This window comes from Phyllobates terribilis, unplaced genomic scaffold, assembly GCF_046119375.1.
Source record: "Phyllobates terribilis strain yellow unplaced genomic scaffold, ASM4611937v1 Scaffold_11__3_contigs__length_659146591, whole genome shotgun sequence".
Classification (NCBI taxonomy): domain Eukaryota; kingdom Metazoa; phylum Chordata; class Amphibia; order Anura; family Dendrobatidae; genus Phyllobates; species Phyllobates terribilis.
Window position 1 is genome coordinate 569,454,663 of NW_027362771.1, and position 24,958 is coordinate 569,479,620.

Below are 24,958 nucleotides of genomic sequence, written 5' to 3' on the forward strand. Positions count from 1 at the left end.
TGTTCTTCAGACTCTCCGGCTCACTGTATAGTTTGTGTGTGAACCGGATGTCTCTTTTACAGTGTAAGACTATGGAGCCTATGTAACTTTATGGCACAAAAGAGGAAAGATATTTCCTAAAAAAGTTGAGGAAGAAGATTAGCTCTGCTCTTACACGGCATACAATATGGTCATCAGTGGCAGCAAAATCAGGGCAATCTCCACTTCTGAGGTTAACATCATTAGCTTAGCATTGTAGATGTCTCTGGAACTTATTAGTTCCCTGAAATGTCATGAGGTTGAATGCTGGCCATGGAAATGAAGACTGCCCCGACGGACCGGACTGGAGTCTTGTCCAGGACAGCACAAATATTTTTGCTCATCTGTATTCCCTAGTTCAAGGGTCCTAAGCCTGTGACTTCAGAGTCATTGCTCGCGACTCGTGATGTGCGGCTCATAGCTGTCTGTCACTTTGGTGCAATAGCACCAGGTCTAGCAAACATTTATGAAGAGCAGGTCTCCAGATGGTGACTTTTGAGAGTAGTCATGCATAGGATATCGAATCTAGATGCGCAAATATTGTCCTTGGGGTTGATGAGATGTATTAAGTATGGTAAGCTGGAGATACGATGATACTACCAGTCAGAGGAGATGCTTGAAAAAGATGCAGTAGTATGCTGTTAGTGTTTGATGTACGAATACTGAGTAGGGAATGAACCTTTGGATGTAGGTATAATACCTAGGTGTGGTTTCGTAATGGGGACTCTGTCTCTACTGTGAGAGGTCAAAGGGGATAGTAACTGGATATCACTACTCTGGGGCTCTGGTTGAGGCTCAAGACCCTCTCACAGAGCTGAATGCGGTGATATATTAAGTGAAAATTAGGGCTATTTTTTTGTTGTGTATTCTCAGCCTGTTACGTCACTTTGTAACCTGTATAAAGATCACGGTCTGTTTCCTGTTATATTATATTTGATGAAAGAATCTGATGGGCCTCAAAACATAGTTTCAATAAAATCTTTTATTCTTACCTCCGTGGATCTTCACCTCCTTGGCAGCGCTCTTTCAGCCCGTATTTTCACTCTATATCACAAGATCATAATTCCTGTGCTCACAAGCCCAGAAATAAGCGGATATAGCTCCAGCCGTTGGAGATACCTTGCACTCAATCTCCAGTCTTGTGCTTTCCTTGTGGAACAGCCTACATCTATTTTCCACATTTGTTGTCTGATCTCCTCTAGGATTGCCTTCCATTTTCATCTCTTTTTACAGAGCTGAATGTGTCTCTCAAGGTAAGAAAGATTTGGGAACACTACCCTAAGGCAAGGAAGCACAAGGACATAGTTATAGAAGGTGTAACTTTACCATTCACTCAAGTAACAAGGAGGTGACCCTTCATCCAAATAAAATAGACCATAAAATGCCCCATAATGGGATGCGGTTCCCGCCGTAATTTTTTTGCATTGATGCCCAGGGTATTTCAAGTTAGTTATTGTTTCCTCAACTCTACTGCAAAGATCTGATAACCATTTTAATAAAAAAAAAAACATGTACGGGAGAGTGGATCTTCTGAACATCACAAATAAATGTCAATCTTGTCCATAGTTGTGTCATTCATTTCATGAACTAGAAGATTATAGAGAACTGTGCTCTTGGTCCCATCTTGATAGAGTTGTGCTTGAACCTGGCTTGTGAATCATGCTAATAAATGTTCAATCATGTTGTCAACAAATTGTATTCTAACACGGTATTCCTAGAACCAAAAAGCCTTGCCCTAAAAATGAGTTTGTTTTTGTAATTCTCAACCTTAACTCATCTCAGATGCTTGCCAACTTGTCCTTGTCCTATAGCCAGATGACATTTCTGTCATTGGCAACGTTTTCAGTATCCTGAGAGCTGTGACCTCTGCAAAAGAGCAAGATATGAGACACAACAAAGCAATTTAATAATGTATTACACCAATCCACTCCTCTCGGAAGCCACCTAAATGCCCTTTTTCTCCTCCCACCATAACTCCTCCGGCAATGGTAAATCTAATCAATCATAGCAGTGCTGTTCATGAGGGAAATAAAACAGCCAGAAGTATAAATGATTTTTCTTAGTATGATGAGTTTTACGATGTTGTTTTTGTGATTTGACCATTGCTTGGGAAAAAAAGTCAAAATACATTTTCTATTAGAAAACTGTTTGGCACATGAAGCTTAAAGGGTTATGTCCATCTTCATAAATAGGCATTGTCGGAAAGTACTTGTAGATGGAAGCAATTTTGCAATTCATTTCATATTAAAGTTTTTAGCCATTCTTGTAATATCACTTTTCCTTTATTTAAAGCTTGTTGCCTTGAAGACCAACCACCTCTGCTAGATAACGGAACATGCACAGTGCTTGTAAACTCTTTTCTGTAGAGTTTGTCAGCACTTCTTTGAAGCTGTTCAGAATTGCTGGAGCCTGCTGTTACCTCCTAATCCCGGGCAGCTTCAGCACAGTGTTTACAAGGTAGACAGCAGGGGTGGCCGATTTCCTAGGTAACGAGGTGTAAACAAAAGAAAAGTGTTAATATCTATAGAATGGCTACAAATTTGAATAGACATTAAATTGCAAAAGCGCTTGTTTTTACAAGCCCTATCTGACAGTACCCATCTATGAAAATGGTAATAACATTTTAAAAAATGGTTTCTGTCACCAAGATGGCGCAGGGGCATATACGTTTTTGGAACATCTGGTTAAAAATTTTTTGTTTCTTTAAAGAACTCATTTCATCAAGATGGTTTTACATGGTAAGTCTGTATAAAAACATGTCTTGATATACATAGAGCTTTCATGTATTCATGAGGGATCATTAGAGGACTATGAAAATCTTTTGGTAAGAAGTGATGGTGTTCTGGTTTTGGGTATAAAGAATTGGACTCACATCATGGTTCAATGACTTAAGATTTTGTGGAGTTGCCTACTTATTTTATGTTGTCTACCACAGGAGACAACAATCCTATGACCTTGTTATCTAATCCACTTACAATCCTGTATATGTATTTTTTATCTAATCTCAATTATTTTCCATTTAAAAGTGCATTTATTTGTTTTACAGTTATCCATTACATGCAACCGTTTTTGACATTTTCCATTGAGATGACATTGTAAACATCGCGTTCTTACTGCTATTATTCTTATAAGTACTCTTAATGGAATTGCTGCTATGAGAACAATAAAGAAACACCAAGAAAATATTCTATTATGTTCTCTATTAATAAGATTTTCTTTTGTAGGTCTGGTACATGGATGGTTACCTAAAAGGTCGAAGAGTCTTGGAATATCGAAGCCTCAACGACTTTATCAAGGGACAGAACTTTGTTCAGCACCTACTTCCACATCCGTGGGCTGGAACTGGACATGTGGTTTACAATGGCTCCCTCTATTATAACAAGTATCAGAGTAACATAGTAGTAAAATATCACTTCCGGTCTCGCAGTGTCTCTGTCCAGAGGAACCTCAACAATGCAGGCTACAACAACACCTTTCCCTACTCATGGGGAGGCTTCTCGGACATAGATTTCATGGTGGACGAAAATGGGCTTTGGGCAGTTTACACAACAAATCAGAATGCAGGAAATATTGTTGTCAGCAAGTTGGATCCCCAGACACTGGAGATCCTCCAGACCTGGGACACCGGCTATCCAAAACGAAGTGCTGGAGAGTCCTTCATGATATGTGGTACCCTCTATGTAACAAATTCTCATCTAGCTGGAGCCAAGATCTACTTTGCGTATTATACAAATTCGTCTACTTATGAGTACACAGATATTCCATTCCATAACCAGTATTCACATATCTCTATGTTGGACTACAATCCACGAGAAAGAGTCCTGTACACCTGGAACAATGGTCATCAAGTTCTCTACAACGTCACTCTGTTCCATGTTATAAAGACTTCTGGAGAGTGATGTAGACTGTATCAGACATTCATCTCACTTATTTTTGTTCTTTCTTGGTTTAATTCTTTTTACAGTCTGATAATTCCAGTTATTTCTATGAAACGCACAGAATACAAAGACTTTCACGTGGTTGAGTGAGCATGGTATAAAGTAAACTTTTTTTTTCTCTCTGGTGGCAAATAAAGACAGTATTTGACATTGGTACAGTTTGATTAGTAGTATTTCTTTCTTTCATCTACAGTACAAACTACATTTATAAATTGGGTGGACACAATATTAAGATTAAGTCACCGAGACAGGCCACACAATTAGGACTGCTGTCGAACAATCGCTCGTTTGGCCAACAAATATTCCTCCCGTCTGCGTGTAGATCATCAACTTTGCAGTTATCATTGTACACAAAGAACAGATCATTGATAATATCTGAAAGGTTATTTGTAATAATTCCATAAAATATAGAGTAATAAAGTGGAAGTGATTAGCTCCAAAGATACCTTCATGTACGGTTGTCTCCTGCTGGAACATTGGATATTATTATTGTGTCCAAGTTCAGACCCACCAGAGGATTTAAGCCAATTTAACTGGCCTTTTCTACAATTTTTAATACAAAAATTTGACCATAGTGGAAAGGAAGGATCTATAGTTTTCCTTAATTTCCATAGATCACAAAAATGATCACTGTTACATAAGGTCTACATTATAGAAAATCCCTGCTGGAGTAAAATATGTGATGTCGCAAACATTGAAGCTTTTCATGAATTTGACGAGTGATTGAAGCCATGCCCTGGTGTCACCCCAACTCCACTCACTTTGCCATGAGACCGCCAAAAAAAAAGCAAAAGAAATGCAAAACAATAATGCTTAGGGCTTGCCAGTCTCAGAAACCTGGAAGCACACTTTCGCTAACACACGAGCCTTGGTTTCAGTATTTTTCTTTAGAGCAAACATAGGACTGAGGGATATTAAACTGCCCTCCTTGTTTTTACTGTGTCTAGAATAATAATAAAAAATGTTAAGGTGCTGTTACTGCAGTATATCAGAAATCAATCAATTCTCAGTCATATAGACTCTGCAGGTCCTGCACTTCCTTTATCACTTGAATCTTTGTATTATTATTCACAGACTGAAACTATTACTCCAGCTTTCTATGTTCTTCAGCACTGCAGTAATACATCACTATCATATTTCCGCCTTTCTATCCCTATCTGTAATGGTGAGCGGTGTGCTCTGAACTCCTATCCCTAGGGTGTAAAATCCTAAAATGGCCACTACTTTTACTGCCTTTATCTTTTTTATAGTGCCTGTGATAGTCCCTTCGATTGTCTGCACTAGACCATGACATGTGATAGCTGCATGGCATTAAGGAAAAGCCTGCGCAGCCATGCCTGATATTATGTGAGTGCCTTCTCTCTTCAGAAACATGTGAAATGGCCGCAGGCATTTTTTTCTGCGATCCGCAAGACAATCACAAATTGTTTGAATTCGCGAGGACCTGTAAATTTCCAAAAATGTGAGTCGCAATCGATTCACAGTAGTTAGATCACCTCCTCTCAACACACTATACTACCAGAGCACATATTGATTGATCCTCTTAGTCTGCTCAGCACCATAGAGGAGTTTCCACTACCAGCAGCTTCTCATGGCAGTAGGTAGGCATGAAGGAATGCAAAATATTACACCTCTCTCTCTTTTTGTCCTGCTTCTATATTCTTCACTTGTAGGTAAACCCAAATTGCTGTCCAGAGCTCTTGGGTATTTTATACCATCAGAGGTCACTGTGTGATGCTGCCTCCTACTGTACACAATATTTATGCGTTCTCTAAAACAGAGGCGACATAATTATTACAGCCTTCCCATTGTTGGCCAAGTGGGCTGCCCTTCATTTGGGACTCTGTACAGTTGAACCGGCTATACAGGTAGCTTGTCCTGGACCCAATGCAAAATCAACAACAGAGCCCCCAACTATCATGTCTTTGATTATATTGTTTATCCCATAAGGACTAAATGGTTATTTTGACCCTCTCACAAGCTCTAGATGGAAACCAAGCAGGTGGGAAGGTGTATTTAAATGTTTGGCCCCGCCGTGAAGCAACAAGTGCCTGTACTTGGTTTCAACAGTCATTCTGTTGAGACAGAGTCCCTTTAAAGAGTTTTTTCATATTGTCTCTTCAGAAGCACACTGTTCCCAGAGTGGTTCTTCTGCTTGATTGACAGCTTAGACCAGTAGCATTGTTGCTCTGGTATCCAAAACTGAGCTCTCTTAATGCCTCTAAATAAGGCAGCCTTGTTTCTGCAGAGGCACTGAAGCTGACCAGAACTGGGAGCTAAGCGTGCCCGAATAATGTTGGCCAACTTCAGAGTAGTGCATACAAGAACTGTTAGAAAAAGCACTGCATACGTTCAGCCACTGCTGCTAGATGACAGCGGTGGTCGGTTCCCTAGGCAATGAAAAAAATAATGTCTTTGTTCTTGAGAATAGAGAAAAAAATGAAGTAAATTGCGAAGTTGCTTCTCTTCACAAGGAATTTGCAATTTTATCCATATAAAAAGATGGGAATAAACCTTTAAAGCATGTAATCACAGTGAATTATTTATGGTGTTGGATGATGTTACTGGCTGTCGTGTGGTAGTCAGAGATATAGATTTTGCGACAGCCTTGATTAGGCTAGAATAATCCTGGGTACTGGATTGTGAATGTGGCACGGAGGAGCAAAGCCACACCCAATAGTTAGCATTTTCGGAGTGTTCCTTGAAGTAGGTCAAGAGATTCAGAAGTTGGTAAGTTTGAGATCATAAGATTCAACATCAAAGTAGGACAATAATCTATACACAAACTTTCTGCACATAAAAATACCATAAATGTGGATACAACATACATGTAAATAACTTACTGACAGGAAATGTATTCCATACTGAGGATTACTCGACATATTTACTACAGAATTCTATAATTAATAACTTTAGAACTCTGGGAACTCACCTCCCAGGATCCCGAGGCATGTTCCCGCATTCCCTGCTTCCTACTCTTTACTGAGTCCCAGCGCTGCGCCTAGTCCGCATACGCGCGCTCCCCTACTCTTAATGGGGCAATGCACATATATGGTAAATGCCCTCAGCCTGTTACTGAGAGGCATTTAGCGTAATGATGCCCACCTGCAAGATGTCTCCCAACCAATTGCTGGGAGTCATCCTGTATAAAAGACTCTCTCTCCCTTAGGGAGTAGCCAAGCAACGTGTTTTGTCATGAGGTAGTGTGGTGTTCTACCAGTGCAGTTGTTAGATCCACATATACAGTACTCCATACAGTATAATGCACTCCCCCTAGTCCTCTATATAGTATATTGCACTCCCCATAGTCCTCAATATACTATAATGCTCACCCCATAGTCGTCCATATACTATAATACTATAATATAAATAATAATAATAATGGGCCCCATAGTCCTCCATATCGTATAATGCACCCCCATAGTCCTCCATATCGTATAATGCACCCCCCATAGTCCTCCATATGATATAATGCACCCCATAATCTTCCATATAGTACAGTTATCCCTATAGTCCTTCATATAGTATAATGCACTCCCCATAGTCCTGCATATAGTATAATGCACCCCATAGTCATTCCTATAGTATAATGCACTTCATAGTCCTTCATACCATTGCTCCGGTATCTGCAGCGGGCACTCTGAATGCACTACCCATAGTCCTCCATGTGGCATAATGCACCCTATAGTCCTTTATATAGTATCATGCACCCCATAGTCCTTCATATAGTACAATTAGCCCTATAGTCCTCCATATAGTATAATACACTCCCCATGGTCCTCCATATGGTATAATGCACTCCTCATAGTCCTCCATATAGTACAATGCGCTCTATAGTCCTTCATACAGTATAATGCACCCCATAGTCTTCTGTACAGTAATATGACCGCCACAGTGTACTCATTGATTTAAAATAAAATAAAATAAAAATACTCACCTATCCTTCTCGCTCCCTCATTTTTCTGGTATCTGCAGTGGGCACACTGAAGCGACGCACATCTCAGCGCGGGTGCCATGTCATCGGGCCTGCTGCACTGAGACATCAGACGCTGAGGAAGAATCATGGAACAGGAAGCGTCAGCTGATGCTCTCTCTTTCATCATTACTTTCAATTGTATCAGCATCAAGAATGCCGATACAGTTGAACGTGCGATGACTGGTAGGGTGTCTAGTGCTGGCGCTGCCACCGTGCCCCTCACAGCTTGCCACCATTGGTGGTACTCCTCTGGGGAAATGTAAATCGTCAGGATGGAAATAATGGGAATAATAAATTGTTTTAGGGAGTATAATAAGTATAAAAAATGATGAAAATCATAATGGTGATCGTGTCCGAGTTAAGAAGATGAGAAACTTTGCAGCTATCTAAATATATATATACTAGCTATTGAGCCTGTTCTACGCCCGGGTGGCGAGCATTTTTATTGGTATATGGTCTCCCATGCTGGTATGTGCTGCCCACATCCTGGTATTTGTGCTGCCCCAATCCTGGTTTTGTGCTCCCCAATCCTGTTCCCCCATCCTGTTATGTGCTGCCCTCATCCCTATCCTGGTATGCATGGCGCGCCTCATCCCTATCCTGGTTTGCATGGCACCCATCACCCCTAATCCTGGTACACATGTCACCCCTCACCCTCAATCCTGGTACGCATGGCACCCCTCACCCTCAATCCTGGTATGCATGGCACCCCTCACCCCCAATCCTGGTATGCATGGCACCTCTCACCACTAATACTGGTATGTATGGCACCCCTCATCCATATCCTGGTATGCATGGCACGCTTCATCCCTATCCTGGTATGCATGGCACCCCTCAACTCCAATCCTGGTATGCATGGCACCCCTCACCCCCAGTCCTGTATGCATGACACCCCTCACCAACAATCCTGGTATGCATGGCACCCCTCATTCCCAATCCTGGCATGCATGGCACCCCTCATTCCCAATCCTGGCATGCATGGCTCCCCTCATCCTGGTATGCATGGCTTCCTCATCCCTCATCCTGGTATGCATGGTACCCCTCATCCCTATCCTGGTATACATGGTACCCCTCATCCCTATCCTGGTATACATGGCTCCCCCAGATCCCTATCCTTGTATGCATGGTACCCCTCATCCCCCAATCCTGGTATGCATGGTAACCCTCACCCCTCAATCCTGGTATGCATGGTACCCCTCACCCCTCAATCCTGGTATGCATGGCACCCCTCTTCCCCCAATCCTGGTATGCATGGCACCCCCCATCCCCTATCCTGGTATGCATGGCACTCCTCATTACCCAATCCTGATATGCATGGTACCCCTCATCCCCCAATCCTGGTATGCATGGTACCCCTCATCCCCCAATCCTGGTATGCATGGTACTCTTCATCCCCCTATCCTGGTATGTATAGTACCCTTCATTCCCCAATTCTGGTATGTGTGGCACCCTCATCCCCCAATCCTGGTATGCATGGTACCCCTGATCCACCAATCATGGTATGTATGGTAGCCCTCATCCCCCAATACTGGTATGCATGGTAATCCTCTGCACACATACAAAAAAATAAACACTTATACTCACCTTTCTTCCATGTGCTCCAGCGCTGCTCTGTCCTGCCCTGCAGGAGGCCGGGGAAGGAGTACGGCGCCGGAGCACCGCGATGTCCGGCGCCATTTTGCTGAAGACACTGTAAATGTGTCTTCAGTAAAATGGTGTCGGATAGCGCTATGCGCATGCGCGGATTCCAACGCCTTCACTCCGCCCCCGGTCTCCGGCCAGAAGAGAGGCTCCGCGGCAACACTCCTCCCGGTCAGGTAAGTATGTAAGTATGACGCCGGAGATCGCGTTATGCATTCAGTATTCAGTGTTCAGTGTCTACGCATACTGCGATCTCCGGCGCCATACACTCCTCTTACCTATAATGGCTCCATGCGTTCTTCTGTCTGGAGCCAGACTGCGCGTCGTGCATGCGCAGTCTATATAGGCTTCAGACAGAGGGACGCTTGGCTGGTTATATTATAGATGTGTATATATATATATATATATATATATATATATATATATATATATATATATATATGATATATATATACAGTACAGACCAAAAGTTTGGACACACCTTCTCATTTAAAGATTTTTCTGTATTTTCATAACTATGAAAATTGTACATTCACACTGAAGGCATAAAAACTATGAATTATCACATGTGGAATTATATACTTAACAAAAAAGTGTGAAACAACTGAAAATATGTCTTATATTCTAGGTTCTTCAAAGAAGCCACCTTTTGCTTTGATGACTGCTTTGCACACTCGTGGCATTCTGTTGATAAGCTTCAAGAGGTAGTCACCGGAAATGGTCTTCCAACAATCTTGAAGGAGTTCCCAGAGATGCTTAGCACTTGTTAACCCTTTTGCCTTCACTCTGCGGTCCAGCTCACCCCAAACCATCTCGATTGGGTTCAGGTCTGGTGACTGTGGAGGCCAGGTCATCTGGCGTAGCACCCCATCACTCTCCTTCTTTGTCAAACAGCCCTTACACAGCCTGGAGGTGTGTTTGGGGTCATTGTACTGTTGAAAAATAAATGATGGTCCAACTAAACGCAAACCGGATGGAATAGCATGCCGCTGCAAGATGCTGTGGTAGCCATGCTGGTTCAGTATGCCTTCAATTTTGAATAAATCTCCAACAGTGTCACCAGTAAAGCCCCCCCACACCATCACACCTCCTCCTCCATGCTTCACGGTGGGAACCAGGCATGTAGAGTGCATCTATTCACCTTTTCTGCGTCGCACAAAGACACGGTGGTTGGAACCAAAGATCTCAAATTTGGACTCATCAGACCAAAGCACAGATTTCCACTGGTCTAATGTCCATTCCTTGTGTTCTTTAGCCCAAACAAGTCTCTTCTGCTTGTTGCCTGTCCTTAGCAGTGGTTTCCTAGCAGCTATTTTACCATGAAGGCCTGCTGCACAAAGTCTCCTCTTAACAGCTGTTGAAGAGATGTGTCTGCTGCTAGAACTCTGTGTGGCATTAACCTGGTCTCTAATCTGAGCTGCTGGTAACCTGTGATTTATGAGGCTGGTGACTCGGATAAACTTATCTTCAGAAGCAGAGGTGACTCTTGGTCTTCATTTCCTAGGATGGTCCTCATGTGAGCCAGTTTCTTTGTAGCGCTTGATGGTTTTTCAACTGCACTTGGGGACACTTTCAAAGTTTTCCCAATTTTTCGCACTGACTGACCTTCATTTCTTAAAGTAATGATGGCCACTCGTTTTTCTTTACTTAGCAGCTTTTTTCTTGCCATAATACAAATTCTAACAGTCTATTTAGTAGGACTATCAGCTGTGTATCCACCAGACTTCTGCACAACACAACTGATGGTCCCAACCCCATTTATAAGGCAAGAAATCCTACTTATTAAACCTGACAGGGCACACCTGTGAAGTGAAAACCATTTCCGGTGACTACCTCTTGAAGCTCATCAAGAAAATGGCAATAGTGTGCAAAGAAGTCATCAAAGCAAAAGGTGGCTACTTTGAAGAACCTAGAATATAAGACATAATTTCAGTTGTTTCACACTTTTTTGTTAAGTATATAATTCCAAATGTGTTAATTCATAGTTTTGATGCCTTCAGCGTGAATGTACAATTTTCATAGTCATGAAAATACAGAAAAATCTTTAAATGAGAAGGTGTGTCCAAACTTTTGGTCTGTACTGTATATATACTGTATATATGTATATTGTGACAAGGTCACTGGTAAAGTGCTGGAGGGGAGATATGTTTCCGTGAGGCTGTTGGCTTCAGTGAACTAAAACCTTTAAGTTTCCTCCAGGATATTATTTGTTGAGAGGGGTTACGTTCATAGTAAAGGGAGTGTTTTTTTGTGAATGACCATTGTGAAGGGTGGGAGGTCATTCACCATATCTCTCCAATCAGGGGAGTGTCTGGGCTTTAAATAGTCAGCCTTGACACTCAGGTGTGTTCAGTATCTGGAGGCCAGCTTCAGAGAGAAGAGCGTGTGTTTGTTTCTGCTAAACCTGAACCGTGTAGTTTTTGCTTTTTTGCTAACCCGGAGTGGCTGGACCCCAGCCAGTGCGAGGACTTTGCTGGACTCTTTTCTTATTTTGCTTGCTGTTAGGCCAGATGGGCTGTGTTTACTTTTCCTGAACTTTACATTGGTTTATGCTGCTTAATAAACCAACTGAAAATTTAAAGAGACAGTGTTCCGTTTATACCTCAATGTGTAGCCGAGTGAGCCAATCTACCACAATATATATATATGTATATACAGTTATATTCAAAAAGTTTGGGCGCCCCTATTAATCTTAAGCTTAATGTTTTCTTAAAATTGGTGTTTTTGCAACAGCTATTTCAGTTTGATATATGTAATAACTGTTGGACACAGTAATGTTTCTACCTTGAAATGAGGTTTATTGTACTAACAGAAAATGTGCAATCTGCATTCAAACAAAATTTGACAGGTGCATAAGTATGGGCACCCTTATCATATTCTTGTTTTAAATACTCCTACCTACTTTTTACTGACTTACTAAAGCACTTTTTTGGTTTTGTAACCTCATTGAGCTTTGAACTTCATAGCCAGGTGTATGCAATCATGAGAAAAGCTACTTAAAGTGGCCACTTGCAAGTTGTTCTCCTGTTTGAATCTCCTCTGAAGAGTGGCATCATGGGCTCCTCAAAACAACTGTCAAATGATCTGAAAACAAAGATTATTCAACATAGTTGTTCAGGGGAAGGATACAAAAAGCTATCTCAGAGATTTAACCTGTCAGTTTCTACTGTGAGGAACATAGTAAAGAAATGGAAGAACACAGGGACAGTTCTTGTTAAGGCCAGAAGTGGCAGGCCAAGAAAAACATCAGAAAGGCAGAGAAGAAGAATGGTGAGATCAGTCAAGGACAATCCTCAGACCACCTCCAGAGAGCTGCAGCATCAACTTGCTGCAGATGGTGTCACTGTGCATCGGTCAACTATACAACCCACTTTGCACAAGGAGAAGCTGTATGGGAGAGTGATGCGAAAGAAGCCGTTTCTGCAAGCACGCCACAAACAGAGTCGGCTGAGGTATGCAAAAGCACATTTGGAGAAGCCAATTTCCTTTTGAAAGAAGGTCCTGTGGACTGATGAAACCAAGATTGAGTTGTTTGGTCATACAAAAAGGCGTTATGCATGGCGGCAAAAAAACACAGCATTCCAAGAAAAACACTTGCTACCCACAGTAAAATTTGGTTGAGGTTCCATCATGCTTTGGGGCTGTGTGGCCAATGCCGGCAACGGGAATCTTGTTAAAGTTGAGGGACGCATGTATTCCACTCAGTATCAGCAGATTCTTGACAATAATGTTCAAGAATCAGTGATAAAGTTGAAGTTACGCAGGGGACGGATCTTTCAGCAAGACAATGATCCAAAACACTGCTCCAAATCTACTCAGGCATTCATGCAGAGGAACAATTACAATGTTCTGGAATGGCCATCCCAGTCCCCAGACCTGAATATCATTGAACATCTGTGGGATCATTTGAAGAGGGCTGTCCATGCTCGGCGACCATCAAACTTAACTGAACTGGAATTGTTTTGTAAAGAGGAATGGTCAAAAATACCTTCATCCAGGATCCAGGAACTCATTAAAAGCTACAGGAAGCGACTAGAGGCTGTTATTTTTGCAAAAGGAGGATCTACTAAATATTAATGTCACTTTTCTGGTGAGGTGCCCATACTTATGCACCTGTCAAATTTTGTTTGAATGAAGATTGCACATTTTCTGTTAGTACAATAAACCTCATTTCAAGGCAGAAACATTACTGTGTCCAACAGTTATTACGTATATCAAACTGAAATAGCTGTTGCAAAAACACCAATTTTTATAAAACATTAAGCTTAAGATTAATAGGGGTGCACAAACTTTTTCATATAACTGTATATATATACAGTGCCTACAAGTAGTATTCAACCCCCTGCAGATTTAGCTGGTTTGATAAGATGCAAATAAGTTAGAGCCTTCAAACTGCAAACGAGAGTAGGATTTATGAACAGAAGCATAAATCTTACAAACCAAAAAGTTATGTTGCTCAGTTGAATTTTATTAAATTTTAAACATAAAAGTGTGGGTCAATTATTATACAACCCCTATGTTTAATATTTTGTGGAATAACCATTGTTTGCAATTACAGCTAATAATCGTCTTTTATAAGACCTGATCAGGCCGGCACAGGTCTGTGGAGTTATCTTGGCCCACTCCTCCATGCAGATCTTCTCCAAGTTATCTAGGTTCTTTGGGTGTCTCATGTGGACTTTATTCTTGAGCTCCTTCCACAAGTTTTCAATTGGGTTAAGGTCAGGAGACTGACTAGGCCACTCCAACACCTTGACTTTTTCCATCTTGAACCAGGCCTTGGTTTTCTTGGCTGTGTGCTTTGGGTCGTTGTCTTGTTGGAAGATGAAATTATGACCCATCTTAAGATCCTTGATGGAGGAGCGGAGGTTCTTAGCCAAAATCTCCAGGTAGGCCGTGCTATCCATCTTCCCATGGATGCGGACCAGATGACCAGGCCCCTTGGCTGAGAAACAGCCCCACAGCATGATGCTGCCACCACCATGCTTGACTGTAGGTATGGTATTCTTGGGGTCGTATGCAGTGCCATCCAGTCTCCAAACGTCACGTGTGTGGTTGGCACCAAAGATCTCAATCTTGGTCTCATCAGACCATAGAACCTTGATCCAGTCTGTCTCAGAGTCCTCCAAGTGATCATGAGCAAACTGTAGACGAGCCTTGACATGACGCTTGGAAAGTAAAGGTACCTTACGGGCTCGTCTGGAACGGAGACCATTGCGGTGGAGTACGTTACTTATGGTATTGACTGAAACCAATGTCCCCACTGCCATGATATCTTCCCGGAGCTCCTTCCTTGTTGTCCTTGGTTTAGCCTTGACTCTTCGGACAAGCCTGGCCTCGGCACGGGAGGACACTTTCAAAGGCTGTCCAGGCCGTGGAAGGCTAACAGTAGTTCCCTAATCCTTCCACTTACGGATGATGCTCCCAACAGTGGAGACAGGTAGGCCCAACTCCTTGGAAAGGGTTTTGTACCCCTTGCCAGCCTTGTGACCCTCCACGATCTTATCTCTGATGGCCTTGGAATGCTCCTTTGTCTTTCCCATGTTGACCATGTCTGAGTGCTGTTCACAAGTTTGGGGAGGGTCTTAAATAGTCAGAAAAGGTTGGCAAAAGAGATCTTTAATCCACACATGTGAAGCTCATTATTCTTGGTGCCTGAACTACTTCTTAATACTTTAGGGGGACCAAACAGAATTCTTGTGGTTTGAGGGGTTGAATAATAAATGACACTCTGAATTAACTTTTAACGTTTTAAAAAAACAAAAACAAAAAAAACAAAAACAATATTTGCTGCAGTGCATTTCCCACTTCCAGGCTGATCTACAGTACAAATGTCACAATGCCAAGTTAATTCCGCATGTGTCAACCAGCTAAATCTGCAGGGGGTTGAATACTACTTATAGGCACTGTATATACATATATATACAGTACAGACCAAAAGTTTGGACACACCTTCTCATTTAAAGATTTTTCTGTATTCTCATGACTTTGAAAATTGTACATTCACACTGAAGGCATCAAAACTATGAATTAACACATGTGGAATTATATACTTAACAACAAAGTGTGAAACAACTGAAAATATGTCTTATATTCTAGGTTCTTCAAAGTAGTCACCTTTTGCTTTGATGACTGCTTTGCACACTGTTGGCATTCTCTTGATGAGCTTCAAGAGGTAGTCATCGGAAATGGTTTTCACCTCACAGGTGTGCCCTGTCAGGTTTAATAAGTGGGATTTCTTGCCTTATAAATGGGGTTGGGACCATCAGTTGTGTTGTGCAGAAGTCTGGTGGATTCACAGCTGATAGCCCTACTGAATAGAGTGTTAGAATTTGTATTATGGCAAGAAAAAAGCAGCTAAATAAAGAAAAACGAGTGGCCATCATTACTTTAAGAAATGAAGGTCAGTCAGTCCGAAAAATTGGGCAAACTTTGAATGTGTCCCCAAGTGCAGTTGCAAAAACCATCAAGCGCTACAAAGAAACTGTCTCACATGAGGACCGCCCCAAGAAAGGAAGACCAAGGGTCACCTCTGCTTCTGAGGATAAGTTTATCCGAGTCACCAGCCTCAGAAATCGCAGGTTAACAGCAGCTCAGATTAGAGACCAGGTCAATGCCACACAGAGTTCTAACAGCAGACACATCTCTTCAACAACTGTTAAGAGGAGACTTTGTGCAGCAGGCCTTCATGGCAAAATGGCTGCTAGTAAACCACTGCTAAGGACAGGCAACAAGCAGAAGAGACTTGTTTGGGCTAAAGAACACAAGGAATGGACATTAGACCAGTGGAAATCTGTGCTTTGGTCTAATGAGTCCAAATTTGAGATCTTTGGTTCCAACCACCGTGTCTCTGTGCGACGCAGAAAAATTGAACGGATGGACTCTACATGCCTGGTTCCCACCGTGAAGCATGGAGGAGGAGGTGTGATGGTGTGGAGGTGCTTTGCTGGTGACACTGTTGGTGATTTATTCAAAATTGAAGGCATACTGAACCAGCATGGCTACCACAGCATCTTGCAGCGGCATGCTATTCCATCCGGTTTGCTTTTAGTTGGACCATCATTTATTTTTCAACAGTACAATGACCCCAAACACACCTCCAGGCTGTGCAAGGGCTATCTGACCAAGAACGAGAGTGATGGGGTGCTACGCCAGATGACCTGGCCTCCACAGTCACCAGACCTGAACCCAATTGAGATTGTTTGGGGTGAGCTGGACGGCAGTGTGAAGGCAAAAGGGCCAACAAGTGCTAAGCATTTCTGGGAGCTCCTTCAAGATTGTTGGAAGACCATTTCCGGTGACTACCTCTTGAAGCTCATCAAGAGAATGCCAAGAGTGTGCAAAGCAGTCATCAAAGCAAAAGGTGGGTACTTTGAAGAACCTAGAATATAAGACATATTTTCAGTTGTTTCACACTTTTTTGTTAAGTATATAATTCCACATGTATTAATTCATAGTTTTGATGCCTTCAGTGTGAATGTACAATTTTCAAAGTCATGAAAATACAGAAAAATCTTTAAATGAGAAGGTGTGTCCAAACTTTTGGTCTGTACTGTATATACACACACACAAACACACACACATACACCTTATGCAGAGCCATGAAAAAGTATTCATACCCCGTGAACTTTTCAAAATTTCTTCACGTTACACCCACAAGCCTAAAGTAGCTATTATTTGTGAAGTGCAAATGAAATGATACATGGTTTTCTAAATATTTTAAAAATATAAATCTGAAAATCGTGATGTGCATTTGTATTCACCCCCGAGTCAATACTTTGTAGGACCACTTTCCGCTGCAATTACTCCTGCAAGTCTTTTGGGGTATGTCTCTACCAGCTTTGCACATTTAGAGGAGACATTTTTGTCCATTCGCACTAGCTCAGTGAGATTATATGGAGGCATCTGTAAAAAGCAATTTTCAAGTCTTGCCACAGATTCTCATTAAGATTTAGGTCAGGACAGTGACTGGACCATTCACACACATGAATATGATTTGATCCAAACCATCCATTGTAGCTCTGGCAGGATGTTTAGGGTCGTTGTCCTTCTGGAATGTGAACTATCATAGCCTGTATAAAAGCAAAGCTTGAAACGCAGCAGCCATTTTGTGGTGAACCTGGAAAGTGAGAGGATGTGACAGCTCACAACATAGTCATAGAGACAAGGAGAGAAAGCCACTGAAGAAACCGTGCAGATAAGGAAGAAGGAAAAGAGAATAATACTGATTTAATTGTTAGAGACAGGAGAATCTTTGTTTCATACACATCTTTTCAGAGAAATTGGAGCCTTTGGGGCACTTGGGATTTGAAATAATTAGAATTACCCAGAAAAATTTCTCAATGCTGGCAAATTCAAATTTTAGAAGATTCGCTCATCTCCACCTGTGTTTTCCTTCTAAAGAGGGGAAGGGGTTTCTATGTTAACATGATACGAGGTGGAAAATTGGTCAAAGAAAAAGGAAAGAACATGGGGGGGGGGGACAAGGGGTTAATTCTTCTATTTTAGCTGGTAAACCTTGACATAACACTGGGAGGTCTAGATTATGGTTGATCTTTTCACAATGCCAATGTTTCATTTCCTGTTTTGACAACCAGTTTAACTGAGAAGGCATCGTTGACTGTTGCCCTCTGGCAACTTATCCATGAAGCTTCTCTGGGTCCACCAGTGAGTCTCCACCGCTGCTCACTTTGTCCTGCATTGTCTATGGTGCTGACATCATGTTGACAGCATGGCAGTTGATCAATGAGCTCTGAAAGGGGCATTACATCTACATGGGGGAGAGTCACTGAACTAAGTGACGTCAGCACTGCAACCAATGCCAGACACTGTGAGAAGCAGTAGAGGCTTGCACTAAGTACAACGTGACTTATTTTATAACAAACTGCAGCCGATGCACAATAGTGTCAGAAAGGGCACAACCCACATCAGAGCTACTAAACTCCTAGTCTCCTTTCTTCCTATCTTGGATGGGTAGAAAAAACATGTTAAACTAATAAACTCCAAATTAACTTATCTCCTTCAGGTCTTACCCATTCCTCTGTTCAAGATATTATTCCAGCAGTTCAATAAGATCTGTAGTGAATACTTTATTCAACTTCCACCTGGTAGAAGAGGTATTGGTTTCCCCTCAGTGTTGAATTACTATAAAGCTGTCCATCTAAACAGGATTCTAGACTGGTTCCGTCAACCATGTCATTAACTCTGGATTGATATCAGAGAATCAGCCAACCCAGTTTCTCTCAGATTATTAGTCTTTAAGAATGCCCCTTAATATCTCAAAACTATCCAAAAATAACTCGCTCAACTTTTAAAATTTGGAAAGAACACTCCACAAGGAGGCTACTCTCTCCTTTTCCCTCCCCCTTAATTCAACTTTCTGTCTCTTTCTATTAAACTCAGCTCTTGATATCCTACACTCTATTATAAGACACTTTGTCGACTCTCTCCTCAGACCTTTTTAGATGAGGATTGTGCTTTCCTCTCGCTATTAATGACACAACAAATATTAAACTGTCCTTAATATCTCAATATTATGCAACTCTCATATCTATGCAAAACAACTCTGCAACATTTGCCCTCTGTTGAGCTGCCTCAGACTCTTACCTGATTCGAAAATGTTTGGACCCAACGGAATCACCCGAAAGGGCTGCTTTCTGTCATCAGTAAATACCTAACTTCCACACTCAATCAAATCCCTCCTTTCTTTATTATAGAATGGGAAATGGACTTCAACAGCTCCTTTTCTCTGATAAAACTTAAAGCTCCAAACAGCTCCTTTTCACCGATAACACTAAGAGCTCCGAAATCTTCAACCCGCAGGAAAATTCATAAAAAATCCTGTCTAGAAGGTACCTTACTCCATCCAAACTAAAATATATGTATAGTTCATCTGATGATACCTGCTGGAGATTAAATATGCAAATTGCCTCTACATTGTATGGCCTTTAAGTCTCATTACACTGGCATGTCAGGCATGTCACTCTCCACAAGGAGAGAAGATACCCCTTAGACCTCTGCTGGAGATGTAACTCAACTATTTGGTGGCAGTGTACTCATATCCAAACTTTCTGTCACTAGATCTTCAGACCATACATTTCATATAGAAACTCACGCTTTCATGTTATCCTGAAATTGACCTACTATCTTCGTTTCCCCTCAATCTCTCGCGCCATCATTCTATCATTATCAAAACACTACTAGCTGCTGCTCGCTCCTTAATACCTCTATCAGAAGCTAATCCAACCATCCAGCAGTGGATTAATAATGTAAATCAAATTTCCAGTCTTGAGGAACACTGGGACCCAAGAACTCATGACAAATATCTGAAAAATTGAAGCCCTTTGCTTTTTTCTAAAGTAAGATTTATGACTTGATCTAAGTACATATGTGGTACAAACAATAACTCTGGTCATCCTCTGATGACTAGGGGATTAATCACACCCTTATCCCATATTTCTTGACCAGTCAGCAACCCACACATCCATTTTGGGCTCAGTTCTTACCTTCTTCTCTCACAAACCTCTACCTTTTAGGATCATTAGAGATTCATGTCTACCTTTTATCATTCAACCCCTATTTCACTACCATCTCTATGACAATCCACATCACTGTTTGTTTCCCTCTAATGTTTACCCAATTACATTTTCATGGTTAGCTTCATGTGGTATTTGTGATACAGGTTCCGGAATGCAATGCACAGAGACCCTGAGGGGGGAACAGTCAGGGGTTTATATAACGTATTTATATGCATAAACAGTTATTTTAAAAGGGGTTAGTAACAAAAGAAATCAACAGTAACTTTAATTAACAAAAGGAATATTTCAGCAAGTAACAGTAAAATAATTTTCTGTAATGCGGTGCACTCAGTCGTGGGAGTCACCATGTAATTTCTCTTTCTATCCATATGGCCCTAGAGGGGGTCACCGGTTCTCCCCACTAGGCCATAAGTCTCTTCTGGATATAGTCAATAAGGTCCCATTGAGTCTCCCATGCACCAACCGGCCCCCTCCCAACCTGAAATCCTAATCCCAACTGTCCCCGATACCGTAAGTAAAAGTTGGAAGTGATGGCCCTGCTCACTCGTGCTGTTCCTCGACTACTGCTGGCGCGCCTCTCCTGACGCAGTCTTCTCTCAGCTCTTCTCGGCTTGACCGTCGACGTTAGTCTCTCAGGCTTGGGGCATGAGGGTCCAGACCTCGGCTCTTGACAGGCGACGTCGGATCCTGGTAACTTAATCAGTGATGAGCGAGGGTCCTGGCTCTGGCCAACATACGCAGAACTCGGGGCACATCTGTGACGGGTCCGGACCTTATCAGGTGGCATCCGGCACATAGGTGACGTTAGGCTCCAATTGAGGCCTGTCACGCCGGGCTCTGCGGCACCTCTAGAGCACGTCTGCTCTGCTATGTAGCTTGGCTCCAAATCTGCCTGCAGTTTGGCGCTCAGGGCTTTTATATCCAGGAAATCCTTCCTGTGGGTCACCTGATCAGGTCCAGCATCTGAATTTACTACCCCTTCAAATCTTCTAGCACAACTTGGTTCCACTTGATTTTGCCTGGCCAGCAGATGGTAGTCTTTCCTCACTAATGGCACATCCTGCAAGAAATCTTCTGATGATTTACTGTCATCTGCTACTAGAGTGTCTATTTTAGGACATGATCAGATATCAAAATCAAACATCAGAATGATGTCAGTTTGAGGCTAAATACCCTGTCTGAGAACTGATTTTGATAAGTGATTCTGACAAGTGATCCTGACAAGTGATTTTGACAAGTGATTCTGACAAAAGATTCTGATAAGTGATCCTGACAAGTGATCTTGACAAGTGATTTTGACAAATGATGCTGACAAGTAATTCTGACAAGTGATTTTGACAAGTGACTTTTACAACTGTAATAATGATAAAAAAAATATTCACTGTTCTCTGATGGGACTTGAACCCAAAACTCTTCATCAAGAAGCCAGTGCACTAACCACTGAGCTATAAACCCAGTTGAGGAAAGCTAAGTGTTCTATTTGGTTATATGATTTTCAGTGCAAACCTTGTCTGAAACTGATTGGGACTTTCAGAAATACCTCCTCCAAGCCAAATTCAAATGATATTTGATTTTGATGTGTGAGTCTGATGTGTGACTTTCTTCAAACATCAGAATCAGAATCACAATGACTTTTAGTCACGCTGAGTATTTTCATGGTTAATCTCATAATACAAGAAAAGCTCCCAGTTGTTATAACTTGACTGGATACCACAATGGTAAGTCATCAGCCTCTGAAACTACAATGGCTAGTTTCAAATCCCATTGGGAATCTTATTTTTTTTGTTTGTAATTATGCCTATTTAGCACATAAACTACAGGGGTGTTTTACTTGTAATATCTTTATTTAACATTCTGATTGTCATCCTAACGTGTTAAGAGTTTCAGACCCGCTGTCTATTTGCATGGTAAATCACATAGCCAAAGTAAATTGAGAGTTTGCAGCCAGTTCTTGGGTGGATGGAAAGAAAAATTTACAATAAAGAAATGTTATCATTAGACCCCTTTAAGAAATTCTGCAAATGTACAGTCACTTGGAAATAGATATGTAATATGTTAGTGCCTCCCAATTTACTTTGGCTATGTAATTTACCATGCACATAGACAGCGTGTCTGAAACTCTTAACACATCAGGATGACAATCAGAATGTCAGATATTAAAAGTAAAACACCCCTGTAGTTTGTGTGCTAAATAAGCATAATTACAAAAAAAAAATAACATTCCTATTGAGAATTGAACCAAGCCATGGTAGTTTCAGAGGCTGATGCCTTACCGTTGAACTATCCATCAAGAAGTACTGATTGGGAGCTTTTCTTGTCTTATGAGATCAATCATGAAAATACTCAGGATGACTAAAAGTCATTGTGATTCTGATTCTGATGTTTGAAGAAAGTCACACATCAGACTCACACATCAAAATCAAACATCATTTGAATTTGGCTTGGGGGAGGTATTTCTGAAAGTTCCAATCAGTTTCAGACAAGGTTTGCACTGAAAATCATATAACCAAATAGAACTCATAGGTTTCATAGCTCAGTGGTTAGTGCACTGGCTTCTAGATGTAGAGTTTTGGGCTCAAGTCCCATCAGCGAACAGTGAATATTTTTTTATTGTTATTACAGTTGTAAAAGTCACTTGTAAAAGTCACTTGTCAAAATCACTAGTCAGAATCACTTGTCAAAGTCACTTGTCAGGATCACTTGTCAAAATCACCTGTCAGGATCATTTGTCAGAATCACTTGTCAGGATTAGAGATGAGCGGTGTTCGACTCGAACTGTTCGCCAATCTCAAATTCGAGCTGTTTGGGGCGGTGTTCGAGCCGTTCAGCGAACACGAACAATTTGAAAAAAATTCGGCTGTTCGATAACTGTTCGTGCACCAAAATCATAACTGGATTTTTTCTCAGTAATGCTGAAAATTAATGTTAATACGCAGTTTGAGTGTACAGTGGGGCGGGGGTAGGGGCAGGGGATGGATCTCTGCAGAAATAATGAAGATCTCCATTTTTTTTCTCTTTCCCGCATTTACAGTGGGGAGGTGCAATCTGTCAGCCTATCAGCAGCGCACACACGGAGCGAACTGCTTTTTTCACACAAGCAAGGGCAGCTGCGTGTTAATTTCAAGCCAATTTTCGCACAAATCTACAAATAGCTTGGGAGTAGGGAATAGTTTTGATTGCAGTCCTTTTGAGGACTAGGTTACATCATTTCCTACGACTTTTATCAGGCAGGTCTGTGCTCTTAAATAGATAGGTTGGGAGTAAAGACTAATTGTAATTGCAGTCCTTTTCAGGGCTAGGTTACATCAGTTCCTATCACTTTTTGCCAGGCAGGTCTGTGCCAGTGCTGTGCAAGTTTTTTTCACAGCATTTGGCTAAATCTAGCAAAGCAAATCCTTTTTGGCCTCTTGCAGAGTGTGTTAGTCAGTGGAGTAGCCTATCTGTGTTGCAAGCTACACCACCTGTGTATAGAATACAATTTTTTTTACTGCACGTAGTGAAGTAAAACCTTTTGGGCATAGCATTATTCTATTAGTCCATCTATACTAACTTCCACCAGGTTGCAAATTCAATATAATTTTTATCTGCATCTAGCTCTGAAAAAATATTTCGGCTTGTAGCAGTGTGTGGGACTTGTTCTATTAGTCCATCTATACTAACCTCCACCAGGTTGCAAATTCAATATAATTTTTTTCTGCATCTAACCCAGCCAATACTTTTGAGCTAATACCACAGTTTGGCCACTCAGCTCTGCTCGGTTCCCATCCATTGTTTTTTGTGCAAACAATTCCAGAGTTGTCAATTAGTTAACCATCAAAATGAGTGGAAAAAGGCCTGCTGCTGGTGGAAACGGGAATAGGCATGTTGGGAAGGGAAAAAAAGGTTGTGTCCGTGGGGTAGGTGTTAAAGCAACAGTAACATCTGCAGAAGAAAGACCATCTTCCAGCCAAACTAAGATGTCTACTTCTATTAGCGGACAATGTGATACCATCCCTTTCTTAAGGCCACGCCAATCGCTACAAATTCCAGATGAGGCACAAAAACAGCAGGTGTTTCAATGGATATCAAGTGCTCCTTTAAGTGGGCTCTCCTCCACCTCAACTTCAACATCACAAATTCTCCAGTCCTCAGAGGTGTCACCCCAATCGCACTTGCTTCCTCACAGCTCCCTAGTCTACAGCTGCCCATCTGAGTATGGGGTAGAACAGATGGTTGAGTTTGCAGAGCTGTTTACTCATACTATAGCCTGGTAATCAGAGGTCGGTGCCAGAGCTTCTGTGAATTCAGACGAGGAAATGATCTGCACTGATGCCCAGAATCTTTATGAGTCGGATCCAGGACCAGACGCAGAAGGTTCTGACCATAATGTAGACCCTCGTTCCCAAACTGTAACTCCTGTTGATGGAGACAATGAGGAAGACAATGATGAGACTCAAATGCCTGATTGCAGCGACAACTTGAGTTTTTTGTCAGGGCAGGAAGAGGTTGGCTCTGAGGACGACGGGTGTGATAACACACAGGGTGATGATGACGAGGTTGGAGATCCCACTTACTGTCAACCCACAGTCAGCCAGTCGATGAGGTCAGCAGAGGAGGTGGAGGAGGATGCTAGTGACGATGAGGTTAGGTTGCGCCTTCCTGGACAGAGACGTAGTACTGGAAGCACGTCAACAACTGCATCCTCAAACACAACTCTGCCTCTGACCACAAGTCGTGGTGGCTCTTCAGCAAAAGCTAAGTAGAGGCCAAAAAATACATAGTTTGAGTACTTCATGCATGAACTGGCACAAGGATATGAAGCATAAGTTGCAGTGGGAAGCTCACTGTGCTACAATGCGGCCTAGCGG

At 41.8% G+C, this 24,958-nt stretch overlaps 1 protein-coding gene across 2 annotated transcripts in view; it reads left to right on the forward strand.

Moving 5' to 3' along the window:
- OLFM2 (olfactomedin 2) overlaps positions 1 to 4,109 on the forward strand; it is a 470,277-nt gene extending 466,168 nt beyond the window's left edge. For both annotated transcript variants that reach the window (XM_073654168.1, XM_073654169.1), the window contains exon 6: positions 3,243 to 4,109. In XM_073654168.1, the coding sequence (XP_073510269.1) occupies positions 3,243 to 3,917 (675 nt within the window). In that variant the 3' untranslated portion in view covers positions 3,918 to 4,109. The remainder of the gene's footprint in view (positions 1 to 3,242) is intronic.
- The last annotated feature ends 20,849 nt before the right edge of the window (positions 4,110 to 24,958 follow it).